Source organism: Gobius niger (assembly GCF_951799975.1).
Source record: "Gobius niger genome assembly, chromosome: 21".
Taxonomy (NCBI): Eukaryota; Metazoa; Chordata; class Actinopteri; order Gobiiformes; family Gobiidae; genus Gobius; species Gobius niger.
In genome coordinates this window covers 12,001,761-12,018,387 of record NC_136872.1, presented here as the reverse complement: position 1 = coordinate 12,018,387, position 16,627 = coordinate 12,001,761, and the positions used below count along the sequence as shown (strand labels likewise).

The 16,627-nt window shown below is 43.2% G+C and overlaps 3 protein-coding genes across 4 annotated transcripts in view; all 3 read left to right on the top strand.

Moving 5' to 3' along the window:
• The first annotated feature begins 630 nt into the window (after nucleotides 1–630).
• msantd1 (Myb/SANT-like DNA-binding domain containing 1) lies at nucleotides 631–2,851 on the top strand. Its single transcript, XM_079580661.1, has 3 exons — nucleotides 631–1,309; nucleotides 1,383–1,670; nucleotides 2,426–2,851. The coding sequence occupies exons 1-3, from the start codon at nucleotides 921–923 to the stop codon at nucleotides 2,706–2,708; spliced, it is 960 nt and encodes a 319-aa protein (XP_079436787.1). The 5' UTR covers nucleotides 631–920; the 3' UTR covers nucleotides 2,709–2,851.
• Nucleotides 2,852–4,610: 1,759 nt separating this feature from the next.
• Nucleotides 4,611–7,612, top strand: LOC306980993 (regulator of G-protein signaling 12-like; the record flags this gene model as incomplete). Its single annotated transcript, XM_079580539.1, has 3 exons — nucleotides 4,611–4,759; nucleotides 5,272–7,124; nucleotides 7,517–7,612. Exons 2-3 carry the CDS (start codon nucleotides 5,349–5,351, stop codon nucleotides 7,610–7,612), a joined length of 1,872 nt encoding a protein of 623 aa, XP_079436665.1. The 5' UTR covers nucleotides 4,611–4,759; nucleotides 5,272–5,348.
• Nucleotides 7,613–8,013: 401 nt separating this feature from the next.
• The window catches only part of LOC306980852 (regulator of G-protein signaling 12-like), a 34,050-nt gene continuing 25,436 nt past the window's right edge, over nucleotides 8,014–16,627 (top strand). The window contains exon 1 of one of the 2 annotated variants that reach the window (XM_079580361.1): nucleotides 8,014–8,098. In XM_079580361.1, the coding sequence (XP_079436487.1) occupies nucleotides 8,033–8,098 (66 nt within the window). In that variant the 5' untranslated portion in view covers nucleotides 8,014–8,032. Of the gene's footprint in view, nucleotides 8,099–12,188; nucleotides 12,522–16,627 lie in introns of those variants that run through there. The other variant, XM_079580362.1, reaches the window with a different exon arrangement.

Genomic DNA, 16,627 nt, shown 5'->3' with positions numbered 1-16,627 from the left:
TTAGGAATTTCGACACACCATTGGATATAGCTGGTAGAATTCTAAAAGTTCTTAGACTGCATATCACAGTCAAGTAGGGCATATGTGTTATTTAGATTGCCGACACTTGATGGCATTAAAATATTTTGAAATTTGATAAAGTAATGCCCAATAGAGCTCTGAGTCTTAGTCTTATTACTCAATAGTAGCCACTGGTCAGCCTGTTGCAGCCTGTCACAGAATGGATACAAGCAAGCATGACTCTTTAAAAACCTATATTCTGGTCTATAATCTGGGAACAATAAAGACAGTTTTTTTGGAGGGGGTCTATTGTTTTTCAGTTCTACAGTTGTCCTGTATTTTATGTCCTCACATTGTTCCAGTGAAAGCAAATCCTCGCTCTATCTCCCGCTCTGCGAATCAAATATTTGTATTATTAAAAGCTTTTAAATAGAGCAGTAACTTGGATGACTACCAAATGGGCTGCCTTGTTGCCTTGGAAACACATATCCGTGGTTTTCATCTCCCCCTCTCTCTCTCCCACCCCCTCTCTCGTTCTCTGTCTCTCTCTCTCCCTCCCCCCTCTCTCTCTCTCACGCACACTCGGCTCGTGTTTCAAAAGCGTCAGCATTAATCTGCTGCACACTGCTGCCTTTCAGCTAAAAGCTTTTTGTGTGTGCGCTGTGCCGCGACAGTGGAGAGAGTGAACTGAAGGGGAAATAATATGAGGGACGGCAGGGGCGCGTCTTTGGGCACGGGGAGGGATAGTGCGGTCCCGCCCTCTCCGTTGCCTAGGAAACTTGATGTCATGGTGACATCAGAGAGCATTAAAAGCTTTTAACCGGATTCCTCCTGCCGTAGGCCCCATTTTGAGTCCTCTTTCAGCGAGACTAGGGGGTTGGGGCACAGCAGGATCGCAGGGCTGTGCGTGCCGGGCTGTAATGGCCCAGAATCTGATTGCAGACAGCCAGGCAGCACTGAATGCCGTAAAAAGCTTTCAAATTTACCCAGTGAAGATAGAGGGAATGGAAGCACAGCCAGCACAACAACAGCCAAAGATAAGCCTCGCAAACATGGCCGCTGCAGAGGACTGCTTCAGCTACTTAGTATCAGGAAACAGTGAGAAGCACAGACGGGCCCCCAACTGGACTGACGGGGAAATGAAGGCGCTCTTATTCGTGTGGGAGGAATTCCACAATGAACTGAAGAGCAGCAAGAGAAACGCCAAGGTGTATGAGAAGATGTCCCAGAGGTTCTTCCAGCTGACAGGAGAGCAGCGTTTCAAAGAGGAGATCAAGATGAAAATCACTAACATGTCTTTCCAATACAGGTGAGAGTGCAATGTAACTCAGGTTAAATGTCTTATTTGATTTTAACATGTGTCTGTTTATTTTCATTTCCAGGAGACTTAAAGCAACACAAGCTGACAATGGAGAGGAGCCAGACTGGCCCTACTACAAGACCATCGAGAAGATTCTTAATAAACCGGTTGAGAACGGCAGACTTAACAACATGGAGTTCAATGTGGCAATGGCAGGCCCCTCCTCATCCTCCCTTGGGGACACCCAGCTCCACTCAGAGGACGGCATTGTGGAGTTCATCCCAGAGTACACTGGCTCCTCAGATGAGATGGAGATTAAGCAGGAGCTGGACTCTCTCAGCTCGGACAGCGAGCTCATACAGGGCTCTAGGTAACAGCAAAGATGGGTTTAGGATTATTATAACATCTGGAGAAGGTCTGTTGGATGGCCACGGTTGCACAAGTTATTATTTACAGTTATTTAAAGTGAGGGTGTCTATACCATTGTGGAATTGCAATCCAAGCCAATGTAGGGATGGGGTTCACAGACATATAAATTGAGGACTGTTGCTGCAGCAATTACTACTAATTAATTCATTAATTAATTAATTTTTAACAAAATATTGACTGGTGACTCTCATAAAAGCATAGACAGCAGATAGAAGTCATGTGACTGAAACCCATCTATAGTCATGGGGTCATCACTAAATCTCAAAGGGGTTAGAAGAAAGATACTTTGAAGATACTACAACTAAAACTGAGAGGCAAACATTTACAGTTTACAGTTCAGTTCCGATGCTAAGCCATACACTATGTATATTTGAAATGTAGCACTTTTAACACCTGAAGGACACTGGCTGCAATGCAATAGGCTACCAATATGTTTTTGTTAAATGTGTTGTCTGCTCGGCTGGTATGTTGTCTCTCGTGTTTATTCAAACTGTACATAAAAGATAGACGATAACCCTTGTCTTCACCACTAAGATTTGCTCTGCACTGTTCATGTAGATGTCAATATTATTTAATAGTGAGACTTGCTTTTTAGTTTATGGTGTTCTTGGTTTACAAAAATGAGACTGCACTGATTTGCATGTAACAGTGTGTTGAGTTGTTGCTCTTCTAAACAGTGTTTCCTCTGCTGTGCAGCTTACATTCTTCCGGCAAAAAGCGTCTGTCGGACAAAAAGCAGCTGCTGTTGAAGAGAAAGAAGCTGCGCCTGATGCAGTCCATGCTTCAGGAGCAGAAGAGGTCCAGCCGAGCACTGGAGGAGATGTGCAGAGAAGTGCGCAGAGCTCTACACCAACAGAACCTCGTCCAAGTGCAGTGTCTTCAGATGCAGGAACGCATGATGAACCTCATGGAGAAAATGATCCCGCTCCCATCAGTGACAACACAGACCAGACACCAACATGATCCAGGAAACAACTGAGGCTTCAAGTGAACTCAATTTGTATTATTTTTTTAATCTGTATAGTTTATTAGCATATTCTATGAATAGCATGTACGTAAGTTACACCGAAGTAGACAATTTGATTTTCAAATTAACTGAGGGCATTTTATGTTACAGACTTTTTAGGTAGTGACCAAACACAATTAAAATCACTGTGACTAAAGATTCCTGGTGAATTTTCATTGAAGTGATATTGTTTTCTTTCTTTTCTATAAAATATGTTAGTTATATGGATTAGGATATTATACAAACAAAGATATTACTCATCTTGCATATTTGATCCAACTTGTAGAGTCGAGGTGACCTATTCCAGCAACATTACCTCTTTTAAGGATTGATTCATAAATGTATGCTTTATGCACAAACATACACCGCATATTGAATGCATCAAGATTTTGCCATGGCTATTATAAGAGTAAGAACATAACTGTTAAAGTGTTGTATCCTTTTAGCATGTTTTAAGAGGATTAGGAGAAAATAGGGCTTAGGCCCATTCTTCTGTCACATAGAAACTCTTGTGATGTCACTAATTCCTAAAGAGACCACACAAAACTTTATATTCAATGTTCTATGTTGCTAAATGCTACTAAATAATCAGGCTTTAACAAATCAAATACATGATGACCTCACTGATTTATGAACTGGTGTAGTGCACCTGACCCATGTGACAACTCCAAGCAGCCGTTGCAGCCCTTTGACCAGACATCTATTATTTACACACCAGGAGAAGGAAGTTTTGAATCAGTGCTGTGGAGCAAAGGAAAGAAGCAGGTAATGCTCTTAACAAAGACTTTCGACACTTATATGGTAAGTGTTCATATTTCATAATTCTCATCTCCCTCTGACATTTGTTATAGCAGAATTTGTGTAGAAGTTTGCAGTTTCTGTAATCGCTAACAGATGCCAGAACTATCTGTATTATCTTCATGTACATATATTCATTGTTCAACATGCATAGTGTAACTAGTATTTTAATTGAAATCTATTAATTAACACATTTAAAACATTGTAAGAGTGATGAACTCTGTCCAATGGCAGAGCGCTGTTTGAATGTGATTCAGAGCGGGGCGCTGATTGGTCAGAAGCAAGTATCATGTGACACAGAGACGTTACGCTGTCATGGTGACAAAAGGTGTGTTTGAGATGAGCCAGACGGACGCAGTTTTGACAGCCGACTGCAGACGCACGGTGCATGCCGGTTAGATTTCTGTCCGACTTGCTCCAGACGGGCTCTGATGTCACGGGCACGTGGGGCACGGAAAGATCGTGAGACCCCAACGAGAGCAGCCGACTTGATCAGCCGCTGCATCTCTCCAGAGGCAACTGCAGCGGCTCCACGGCCGCGTGCATGATGGGAAAACTCCCACCTGTCCGTGGCTCACGCTCAGGTGATTGGATACGAGTCTGTGTGATCAGAAACGTGCTCCTCGCCCCCTCCTTTCTCCTCTTTAGATCTGAACAAATAAACTATGACTGAAACTATTAAAGTTATGCATCGCCCCTAAAATAGAGCTCATGTTTGATTCTTTTCAGAACAAACTAATGATTTAAAAGGACGTGTTTTATCTCACAAACTTGAACAAACAAACGAATGGGAAAGTTTCCTCTGATGAAGAATGATGTCTCTGGAGTAAAGGAAACAGAGCAGGAGGTGAATGACTTTTATTTAGGATAAACTTTAAATGAACGCGATATCTGAACGAGACGCTGCGTGATCTGAGGCCAGTCTCGTTGTTCTCTGCATGTGGAGGGTCGGATTGGCTTCAGACTTTTTTTCTCCGCCCCCGTTGCGCCGGCTACTCTCGCCGATCATCCAGGCGAGCCGCAACGGCATCTCAAACACACCTAAAGAAAGACGCTTTGTGCTCGTGTCTTGTAGAGGCGGAGCGCCGTATGGGACAGAATCACGGCCCCAAACTCTGCTTTTACTGCTTTACAAGAGCAGATGTAAACATGTAGCCCTTCGGAATATTATGGACATGAAGGCAAATATATTATTATCTTTGAGGAAGTTTCACCCGCTGGAAACGGTAATTTTAAAACTCTAACAATTTATTTTGGCGATTAGTTTATGAGAGTGACGTTAGTCAAAGAAACTAAACTGCTAAACTTTTGGCCGTGTAACATGCTAGGCCATGTGCGTTATAACATGTGCGTAAGTTTGTGAGGCGGCAGGAAAACTGCTCCAAAGTTGAAATGCAACGTTCAGATGTTTAAAGTGGGACAAGTAGTCGTTGTGTGAAAGGGCAGCTGGCGCTGTGTGTGTGGGTGGAGGGGTGGATTTTATTAATGTTTTGGGGGAAAAAAGCACTTTGTCTGTTTGACAGATCATTTCAAATTAACTTTATTTAATTTGTTGAATCTGATTAAGCTACACAAAGAAGACTGGTTCTTTGTTGTATTTCACGCATCTCATTCTAAATATGCAAAACAACTACATTAATTATGGCGTAGCATAGACGTTACTAATAAAACTGCATTACTTAATTCCAGACAAAACGTTCAGTGTCTTTGTGTTATTTTCTGGTCTCTTGTCTTTCAGAACGACAACAACACATCACTGTTGGCAACTCACAACAAGTGCATGGTTTCTGTCATAGTGGTTGACACCACTAAACAATGAGGATCCAAAGACAGCCTGAAGGCGCAAGGAGGCGTCTGGATTTAAATTTAGTTGGTGAACTGAGGGGTGTGGAGGTCATCCGTGGTCGGGCTGGATATGGCTTCACTATTGCAGGACAACAACCGTGTGTAATGAGTGGGATTTTAAAAGGAAGCCCCGCTGACCTGGTGGGACTCAAACAAGGGGATCACATAATGGCCATCGATGGGACAGACGTCTCAGCTGTCTCTCATGAGACTGTGGTGCAGCTGATCGGAAGCTGCAGAGGGCCTCTGAGGCTTGTGGTTCACACTGAAGGTCGCATAATGGGAAATCCTATTCTCGCTGATGAAAAGTTTGGCCAGAAAGGGAGCAGTTTCCAGAGGGCAGGTGTTCTCCGTACCATCTCGGATGATTCTAATAACTCTTCTTTTAATCAAGCCCCTAGTTTCAAACAGAGGCCAGTGTCAGAACCGGACATGTCACAGTGGTCACAACAATGGAGTGCTTTAACTAAGCGGGACAAGGAGGAGTTTTCCAGAGCAGCAGACACAGACTCTGTCTTCACCGACACAGAGGAAGTCAATCCAGACTGGAGTGTTTTAAACATGACTTTGGTGGTGGGCTATCTGAGCTCTACTGAGCTCATTCTCAACACTTCAGACTCCCAGGACTGTTTAAAGGCCATTCTAGAGAGGATTCGGCAGTTGGGAACAGAGCAAGACACTCACACGCTGGTAATGATGAAGGTCATGTTTGACTGCATTAGACTCTGTGATGATGCAGGTGCAGTGCTGGCAGCTTTCCCTGCTGAGAATCTAGTTTTAGGGGCAGTATGTGCAGAAGATGCGCGTTTTTTTTGCTTGGTGACTACAGCACACATTTTAAATGGTCAGGTGCCAGAAGACGGTCCCTTAAGAGCCTCCTGTCACGTTTTCTTCATTGACCCAGAACTGGGCACCCATCAGGATCACAAAGGCATTGCTGGACGTTTTGGCTTTAGCTGCACTCCTGACCCTGACTCTGTGGGCTGTCTGGAGTTTCCTCACACACCCTCAGACGTGCTGCACTTTGTCACAGTTCTGTACAGTGACATGGGAGAAGCAGTGGAAAGGCTCCGTCTCAAACTGGACTCTGAGGCGCAGCAGCAAGCCTTTTCTACTGGTACCAATGATAAACATGGCAGTGCCAGCAGCAATGGTGACAGTGGAATAGGCAATAGTTCACCTCCTGAACAGAGAGCAGATAGGGATTTCCCATCTACTGTGAAAACCCCTCTTGGATCCCACCTCCCCAGCTGTCCCTGGGATTATCCTGCATCTGAAGACCTCACCCCAATAAACCTTTCCAAGTACAAGCCACAACCTAATCTGGAGAACAGCACAAGCATACATTCTCTTTCCGAATCTCTTCCTGGCCCTGACAGTCTGACCAGCTTCTATGGGGGACCCCCACCCAGGCTTGAATTTCAGTTCAAGCCTCCACCTCCTCCACTGCCGCTCAGTAAAAAAAATAACTTCTTTGTAGACCCTCTTCGGAGGAGCCAAAGGTGGTTTTCAAAGCCCAAGTGGTCCAGGGGATTAAACGATGAGAATGAGCCTCAGGTGACCAACAGCTGGTCCACGCTCAGTTTGGGGCCTGGTCCTGTCAACATGCCGCCTCCTATGAGCCAGTTTCCCTCAGACAGGTATCAGTCAGCAGAGGCTATGATGCTTCCGCCGCGAGAGGAGTGGACCAAACGCTTTCTCGAGCAGCGAGACAAACAACACAATGCAAAGTGCACTCACAGCAATGTAAGTAATCTTTTCAGCCCCCAGTCAGACTACTTACAACAAGATTATTATTACTGTATTAAACAAAAAAAATCATGTTAAAGTAAGCTTGAAACACATCACATTAAGATTTCTCAATAAACATGCTGCACCCATTCAGACACAGGCAACTGTTTTTGTTGTAGCTCAATATAGGAAACTATTACAGTGGTCACCACAACTTGCCCAGACACTACGGGTGTGTTTGCAGAGCTTTTAGTGGCACTTAAAATGTCCCATAAGAGCTCTGCTGTTTAAATTGGTGGTGAGACATGAATGAAACAGAAAAAAAACACCTGTCTTTAGTCAACTATGACTTTGTTTAGGTTTGATGTTGCTCTTCCCATTGACCACAAGATGTCCCTGTGTACCAGCAAAGCTCAGAGAAAAGAAACGGACCATTGTTCAAGCACTTTGCAAAACAGTGTCTACCTTTTCTGAAGAAACATCTCGCAGCTAACAGCATGTAAACCATGTAAAGAAAAGGGTTTAGTTCAGTTGCTTTTTGTTCAGTTCAATTTGGCAGACACCCGTCTGAGTCACTGAAACACCAGACTGAGATTCTTCAGAAAAGGTGGGAAGTTCAGGTGTTTTGTTTTAGAAAGGGTGCTCACAAACAATCATAGACTGTATAATCGTATAATAAGCTTCTTTGCAGTTATAAGAGGCAGTGAAAGGTGAAAGGTCATGCTGCTAACCCCTAGCCTAATGCTCTGTCTACAGAGGGTAAGATGTCCATCCCCACCACAAAGGCCTTATGTTTTTCCCTTAAGAAAAGCGAGCGAGCTGATTTATTAGAGCATAATAGCAATACCTTCTGCAGTTGATTTGGAGTTAAAACATTTTTTTTCCTGTTCTGGCAGGGTTCCAAGTTTTGGGCGAGAGGTGTCATGCGTGCTTCAAAACGGCGCTCATCTAAACGTCTCAGTCTGGCAAGATCCTTGGATGACCTTGAGGTAATAAGCAAGTTTTCTATCTGAAAGTATTTGGAAGCTGATCTCATGCATTTATCGCTGGCCTATTTACTTTTATATACTATGGTAGGTAGTAGTTCCCAAACAGTGGGCTTTGACCCAAAAGTGAGACATGGAGAATAAAAATTAGATCTGCAAGAGGTAGGGCATGACATGCATTTTAAGATGTGTAATGCTCTCCTTTCAACAGATTGTTTTCATTCTTTTCATAACTTTACCATTTGGTGCACAAGCAAACGAGGCTTGATTTGAGTTGAAAACATTGAAAGCTGCTCGACTTGGAAAGAGGTGCAAATTTGAGAAGCACTGTTTTATCGTGCCAAGTCAACTTTTTGGGGCTTTTAACCAAGTTATTAAGCTTTCCTCATCAAAACATCCACTACTAGTTGTATTTCACTTTATGCATGCAGTTTTGATCAATCTTTTTCACTTAAGTCATTTTTTAAGTTTTGTTGTGTAATAAATAGAACCTAAGTGTCCATAAACCTTGACCAGGCCCATTCTGAGCAGCTGTGTTTTCCACAGTGCCATTGACTTTTTGTTTTTAGCATGCCTTGAGGAAACAGTCCACCATACTGTGATATGTTCTTTTCTGAGCTTAGACGAGTTGATACGTACCTGTTTGGTCTTTGTGCGTGCCCATGGAAGAGTTTGGCCGCTTCTAACTTCACCTCGTTTGTGGTTTATTATTGCGTTTGGAGCTATAGGAATATGGTGCTGAGAGAGGCCAAATGTTAACAACATCTATGGTCGTTTTGCGAGACTGAGGGCACACAGTTCTTCCATGCTGTGATATGTCCTTACCTGAGCTTAGACAAGTTGATACATACTTGTCTGGTCTTTGTGCGTGCCCGTGGAGGAGTGTGGTAGCTTCAAACTTCATCCCCGTTTGGAGCTATAGGAATATGCTGGGACAGGCCAAATGTTAACAACATCTATGGTCGTTTTGCGTGACTAAGGGCACACATAAAGACCAGACAGGTACGTATATCAACTCGTCTAAGCTCTAATGCAAGCTTTTATATGTTGGTAATTCACTCTACTGCCTGCAGAAGAAGCTCTAACGAATGACAGACCATATGATTATTAGTGTTATAACCTTGAAAACATAGAAAAAGAAATATAAAATCTCTCCTGACCCAGATCATCATTATGTGTCTGCGCCCTCAGGTCGTCATATCCAGCTTGTATTGCATGAACACAGGCGTCTCCAAGCAACGTGTTGAGATAAATTGAGAGCCCGGGTGCATGAGGTTCTGAGTTCAAATCCCAGCTCAGACATTTTCAGTAATTTCAATTGCAGAAAAATCACTAGTAGACTCAGTGCTTGTACCACACAGCAGTTGCATTATTTCAAACTCTGCTGTTATTGTTCAATGTTGCTTACATGGCCATATCTGAATGTGAAAACAAAGGGAACTCCTCTCTCATGTTCCCTATGGTTCAGTGGGTTAATGCGTAAGTCTACAAAGCTGAAGGCCATAGGTTCTGATATGATTATTGTATTGAATTTAGTATTTTATTTCAAGTCTTTGATACAACTTCATATGTATGTTAAGGTTAAAGTGCCTGTACACGTGTATATTTTATCTTCAGATGTTTTTCTGTATTTCCAGTATGCAGTATACAGTTACTAGTTCCTCAGTTCTTCATATGTAGCTTGTCCAGGTGGGGCAGTAAGATAAGATGTTGAGAAAAGTCACTGGTAGTGATTGTTGTCACGTGACTGTGCGTGTTCGAAACAGCAGTTGTAGTAGATACATTCTGGAAAAGAGTTGTGGCTTCAGCCATTATAAATTTAAGTTGAGTTTTAGATAATTTAATACACAGTATAGTCTCCTTTTTCCTTCCCCTTCTTCCTCTTCTGTTGGCCGTGCTGATCCTTCGTAAAGTGTCTTTGCATTGCTCCACATTCATCACATTTTAATTTGTCATTTCCGTTGCCTTGAACTGTGGGTTTGCTGCTTAGGGGTCCCAACAAAGTGCTCTTTGTGCCGGGGCCTGAGTGTACCCCTGTTTGTTTGCCCTCACTAATGAGTCAGGCCGCGCAACTCCACATACTCTATTAATGCGCTCTTTCTTCTACTGTACTATACTCACAGACTCACAAAAGCACGTTTCTCCCCATTCATGCATGCCATAATTGCTGTGAATGTGCATAAACATTTGGACAATGCAAACCGAAATAGGCCGGACTTTATTGTGTGCCCATGAATTAGTCAGGGAGCCGCACCAGGACACGCCCCGGACCTCACAGTGTAGTCAAACAAATCTGCTTCTAAAAGTTGTTAAAAGGACTTCATGTCTGGTCTGAAGGCAGTGTCGAGTTAAAGATTTCTATAAATGGCGAGAGATTCTTTTATCGTTGCTTCCTGTCAAAACAAATCCAGTGTTACGAACAGAGCTTTTGGAGGATTTGTCGTTGATGTTTGAGGACTTTTTGGGCTTTTTGCTGTGCTAATAATTATTTGTCTGCTGACTGTGTGATAAATGATACTGACACGATTAGAAACTAAGACATCATCATGTCTTCTGTAATACTAGGCCACGAGAGGTCAGTAAACAAACCTCTGTACCTTGATATGACTCACTAACAACAATATGAACCCGTTTTCAGCCGGGACATGTCTTTTTGTCTCTGCATGTATGAAATGATTCACTGCTGTCAGCAGCAATAAAACAGTGGAGTTCTATGTCAAGGCTAAGCATCTGGGTTTGTGGACAGAGATCATAGTGCTGCTCACTTCTGTGCTATTACAGAGAAGCCCATCGGATGACATTAGCAATTATGTCCATATAAAGACTTTCACATGTGGTGGAGGCTGGTGGTTTACTTTAGCGACAGTGTGTTTATCGTAGAATCTGTGCATCTCATTACCTTACCTTTATAGTCTATGTGGAGTCAGAACAGTTTTTGTTTGTTTAAATAATTGCAGCCTTTGTGGTTTGCTAATGGATTCCATTGAAATTATTTAAATTATTATTAATAGCAGGGCACTATTGTTTGATAAACAAATAATGATTTGATCCTTTTCCCCCCCAAAGACTGTTGCTGTGTGACAGCTGAGCTAATGCCAGACTGAGCCTGTTATTTTTACCTAGGCTTTCTCTTCCCACACAGAACCAACCACATGTAGCTTTTGTGTCTTTCTTGTTGAGCGGAGATGCAAATTGAGCAAATTCGTTTAGCGAGTGCAATCTAGTGAAGTGTATTGATCTTGCTCAGGGCTTTGTTGTTTCCCCCACCACCACCTATTATTTTTGTTGAAAATTTTGCTTTATTCTTTATCTCCTTGCCAAAGCTTGTCGAGCCAATGGGTAAAAATCCCCCAAATCCCACTGCTACAAACTATTCCTGTTTGATCCTCACGGATTCTCCATCATTTGTTTTCAAACAGATGTTTGATGACTGTGTTGAGCTTCACAGGCCTGACACTGTTAACGGGCCGCTGTTTGCACCGAGATACTGTATATTTATGTAAATGAGGGCTGCATCATAATGTGTTATATCAACACATCCACTTTGGAGATTTGAAATGTCTAGCTATAACATTATGGTTCTTACTTTATTCAAGTTATCAGGAAAAAAAAAGTTTTTGAATGCTATACCTGTTTATTTTTCTTTTTAGTTTGTGTTGTTCCTAATTTAAATGGGCCACTTGATTATTTTGGGGGGGGAAACGAATGAAAGGCATTTTAGATTATGATCTTGTTTGTTTTGATTGAGCTTCTCAAGTCTTGGAATATCTTTTTTGGCCTGTTGTTTCTCTTTTTTCACTTTTTTCATGAAGCAACTTGTACATTTTGCCAAAATCATGCAGCACTGATGGACACTGATGCGGTGCAATAACTGTTTTTTACCAGGCGCAGAGTTTTTGAATATGAACTTTTCTGCTCCATAAAGGCGCAGCAGCTCGTAATAGATCTGTCCTGTGGGTGTTAACAGGCAGCAGTAGGAGCAAAGGCATGAATCTGTAGAGACACAGGGAGGAGGAGGTAAACACGGTGTAGAGGGAGGAATTTCCAGAGAGAGAGAGAGAGAGAGAGAGAGAGAGACAGGAGCGTCGGTGAGAGAGTGAGTGAGGGAGGCGGGCGGGTGAGCGGGCGAGCTACCGGCAGCAGCTCAGCTCTGCGCAGAGAAGGCAGCGTTTGAACTCCCAGTAGCTGTCAGGATTTCGGGCTCCCCCTCGGCACGCTCCCCATCCACTCTTTCCTCCTCCTCCCTCCCCCCCCCACCCCCCCGCGGCCGAGTCGTGCGCGTCTCTTCTCCTCCCGCAAACAGACAGCAGAGGCGGCACGCGGACCTGGCGAATGGACCCCTTTACGCCCCGCACCAGGCGCTGAAGACGAGCCAAAAGCAACAGCAGCCCTGCCATACATGGAGCAAACTTTAACTCTCAATACTGTAAGTCATTGGATTCAAAGATGCAGCCTGTGTCCTTCCTCGCTGTGCCGTTAACTTTTCTCCCTCCTCCTTGATCCAGTTAAAACCTTTTGAGATACAGTGGTTTGCTTGTGTGGTCTATTACAGGAATGTTTTGACCAGTGCCAGCTAAAAACTTGCACACAAACTGAACTTAAATGTTTTTGTTTCTATACTTTGAGCATTTTCTGACTTGGCTGCGGGTTTGTTTGTAACTCGTGCATCACGCCGAATACAGTTTTCAACCTTTTAACATTAGAGTGAGTAAATTGAGCTGTGATGTGATAAGTGGGCTGCATGTAAAGGAGCGCTGTGTTTTCCAGTAACACTGTCAGAGCCGCGGCTGAGTTTGAACTTGAAATGACTGCCTGTGGTTGCGCCTCGCCTCTGTTGGTTTTGTGCGGACACGTTCCTGCAAAGATTCATCAACAGTCTATTCCTGCTCATCGTCAAAATAGCCCATTTCACGCATGACTTACTGCACTGTGCATATGTATTGCAGAGCGCGAGCCAGCAGGCGCATTGCGATGTTCTAATGAGAATTACAGACTTCCATAATAAATGCCCGTGTTCCTTTATAGAGATGGGTGTAATGGGTCGGGAAGATGAACCGGAATACTGTGTTCCTGGGGATTAGCCGGAGAGGCTGGAGAACACGACACACTTAGCTGGATGACATCACATGGCCAGCGCTGGAGTGTGGGTGGACAGTTGCGCTCACGAAATGTGCCCTAAAGCTAGCATTATATGGATACAACAACACACGCAGCCTGACATTTTCTAAAGTCTCTGCCATGATTCTCTTTTTTTTTTGTCCCTCTAACATGCTTCAGAGATGAGAATAGCAGCTCTCAAAACTTGCAAAGACCATGAAGGAATTCAAGAGGGAGTTTGTGAACTCCCTGTGAACTTCTTTTTGTGATGTGATTACCAGATTTGAATTTTTTGTAGCTAAGGTCCTGAGTCGTCTTTTTTCTGGGCTTGAGATTGGAACATAAAGCAGTTTGGTTGTTGATTGTTTCCCTGCTGTTTTGTTTATATATTACCGTCCGTCATCCGTCTTCTCCCACTAATCCAGGGCCGGGTCGCGGAAGCAGCAGTATGCAGGGACAGTCAGACTTCTCTCACCCCAGACACGACCGCCAACTGCTCAGGGGGAATCCCAATATGTTCGCAAGCCAATTGAAAGACATAGTTCCTAAATTACCACAGAACAAATCTGCTTCTCGCGGTGTACTTATTTCTTTTGATTTTGTGCCAGTTGTCTATTCCAACATTTTTCTATTCATGTGCCCAAAAGACCCCCACAAGCAGAACTCTTGCAAGATTTGTTGACTGTGTTGTGTATCATTCAGGATCAAAGGCAAAAAAAATATCATTTTTTTTCTGGCGCCCATACATTAACATTAGCCAAAATAAGATGAATAAAAAACTCTGTCCAGATTATTACAACGATCACTCCAGGATTTTACATTTTAAAGGAAGGAACAGGCCACCATTTTTTCATACTGAGATATATTCTTACCTCAGTCACGCAAAAAGACCAATGATGTTGTTAGCAGTTAGCCTCTCCCAGCATATTCCTATGGAGCCAAACGGGGGTGAAGTTTGAAGCAACCAAGCGGACGTCGAAGTGCTCCTAAGGTGTTATTACGCCTTACAACAAAGTACCCTTTTATCCACTTCGAAAATCGACATGTTTAATTGTGTGTAACTATATTTGGATCGTGTAACTACTCACGTAACCATATTTAAATAGGGGAAACGTGGAAGAGCTTGGTCGCTTCTAACTTCACCCCCGTTTGGCCCCATAGGAATATACTGGGAGAGGCTAAATGCTAACAACATCTTTGGTCTTTTTTGCGTGACTGAGCGCACACGTAAAGACCAGACAGGTACGCATCAACTCGTCTAAGCTCAGGTAAGAACATGTCTCAGTATGGGAAAAACAGTGGCCTGTTCCTTTAAAATGTCATTGGTTTATAATTATGGAATGATGACAGCAAACATAATGGGATTATGTACATGTGGCTTGACGGAAATCTTAGTCACATCGTTCCTTATGTGGATAATGCGTCACACTCTCGAATTCCCAAATAAAAAAAAGTCAGTTAAATCCTGCAGATCCATATCGAACTGTGCCTCTCCTTTTAACAAATCACCAAGATGACCAGATGTGGCTGTGGTTGCTGATCTTGCATTCTGACCATAATGTGGCCACGGAAAATTCAGTGTTCCTCCATGTTGTACTAAATGACATCATCTATCACCATTTGGGAGTAAAACGTATTTGGAGTCAGCCTCTCAACGTTGTCATGTGATCCCTGTTGATTGACCATCGGAAAAGTAACTTGGAACCGCGCGGCAAATGTATCTGTGGCCTGTGGAAGTGATTCATCCCAGTCCTTTCTGTTTTCCTCACAGCGTTATTAAAGGCTTCTGCTTCATAAGAGTTTTGCCTGCGGTGAAGAGGTTACTCAAGAACTTTTATCACATTGCTCGAAACAGTTTAGACTTGTCTGACGTATTTTGGATTACTCTCATAACACCTGCTTCTTTGGAATTACCTTAAAACTCGCTCAACTAGTTAGGTTTGAGACAGACGGAAGGTGAGTTTGAGAACGGAAATAGAGCTTGTATCGTTATGGCCTTGCGGAGTTGCCAAGGACTTGTCGGCTTCTGGGCGCTGTGGAACTCATAAACATTGTGAAGACGGCCAAGTGCGAGTCCTTCAGAATGATTTTGTGGGCTTGGCTTCTTCTAGTGTTCCCCCTTTAAACATTTCCCATTGTCCGCGGCTCTCGGGTAAATAGAAAATCAGTCTGTTTATGTCAAGCGATTCATTTTTCACTCGCGTGGGTTTGCCTTACAAAGTAAACTTTACATACAGGCAAGAGAAATGGAATCCGAGGCGCGTCTGGTTTTTAGAATATTTGTTTTTGACGCCTTTACCTACTTGTTGTTACCTTCAAAACGAAACTCTGAACACAGAATACAGCATAATGAGCATTTGTCTCTGCTCTCTCTTCTGTTGGGAGAAATGCACAAACTTTTCTTTTCTTCAACCTAAATTTGGTGCCATTTTGAACCAATAGTTGAACGATTAATACCTTTCTTTTCTGTTGGAGTTTGACATTTGTTGATATTGCACAAAAACTCTTGATTTGTTTAAGTGTGTGGTTATTTTGTGGGTCAATGAATGGAGCATTTGCCCCTTAACTGTGGTACATTCCTATATCTTTAACATCCTGACATATGGCCAACCCCGAGGCGTGCTCATTCTGAAAGCTTATATATTTGTGCTGCTTAAATTACGTGTCATGGTATTTCTCAAGGCAGGGTGTAAAGGTTAAAATGCTCCATGCGACAAAGAGACATTCACTTCCACATAATGCTGCTAATACATTGTTCCTACAGCCACTTCCATGAACTTGTCACCCATCTCCACTGAAACAAAAACCTATGTCCAGAAGGCATGAAATGTAGCCAAACTGCAGCCCCTTCCCATGTTGTGCGCCAGGCTCCGGTTGCACTATGAACGCATCGCCAGAAAGATTAAATTTGCACAGGAAGGCAACGCTTAGCGCTTGGTGGAAAGGTATTTTCTCTCCTAAATGGGTATATTTTCACGGCCGAAGCAAGATGACTTTGTAGAACAGTCGGACAGGGAAGTATAGGAGTAGGCTGTACATGGGCAAGATCAAGATTTTTAAAAAAAATGTATGTACATATGCAGAATATTGAGTAAAAAGTAGTGACAAATTGATTTTAGTCAACATTCCTCCCATGAAGCACATGGTAAAATGCAGTTTCTCACTGAGGTGTTGGGTTTCAGGTTGGAAAGTCCATCTGTGTCCTTTATGGAGGGGGCGGTGAGGGTGTGGTGGCATCTTCTGCATGTGGTGCACCCACCTCGCCCCCGGAGGCCCTGTCTGTGATAATAAATTGAGAGGGAGGAGCTGTGGTCTCCGAGTTGACGGTTTCCCTCTGAACTTCGCTGCTATCTTGAGGGCTTCAGCTGTGCTTTGTAAACCGGGTTTATTTTGGGGTTTTTACTTATTGTGGTCCACAGACGGTGTGTTAAAAAA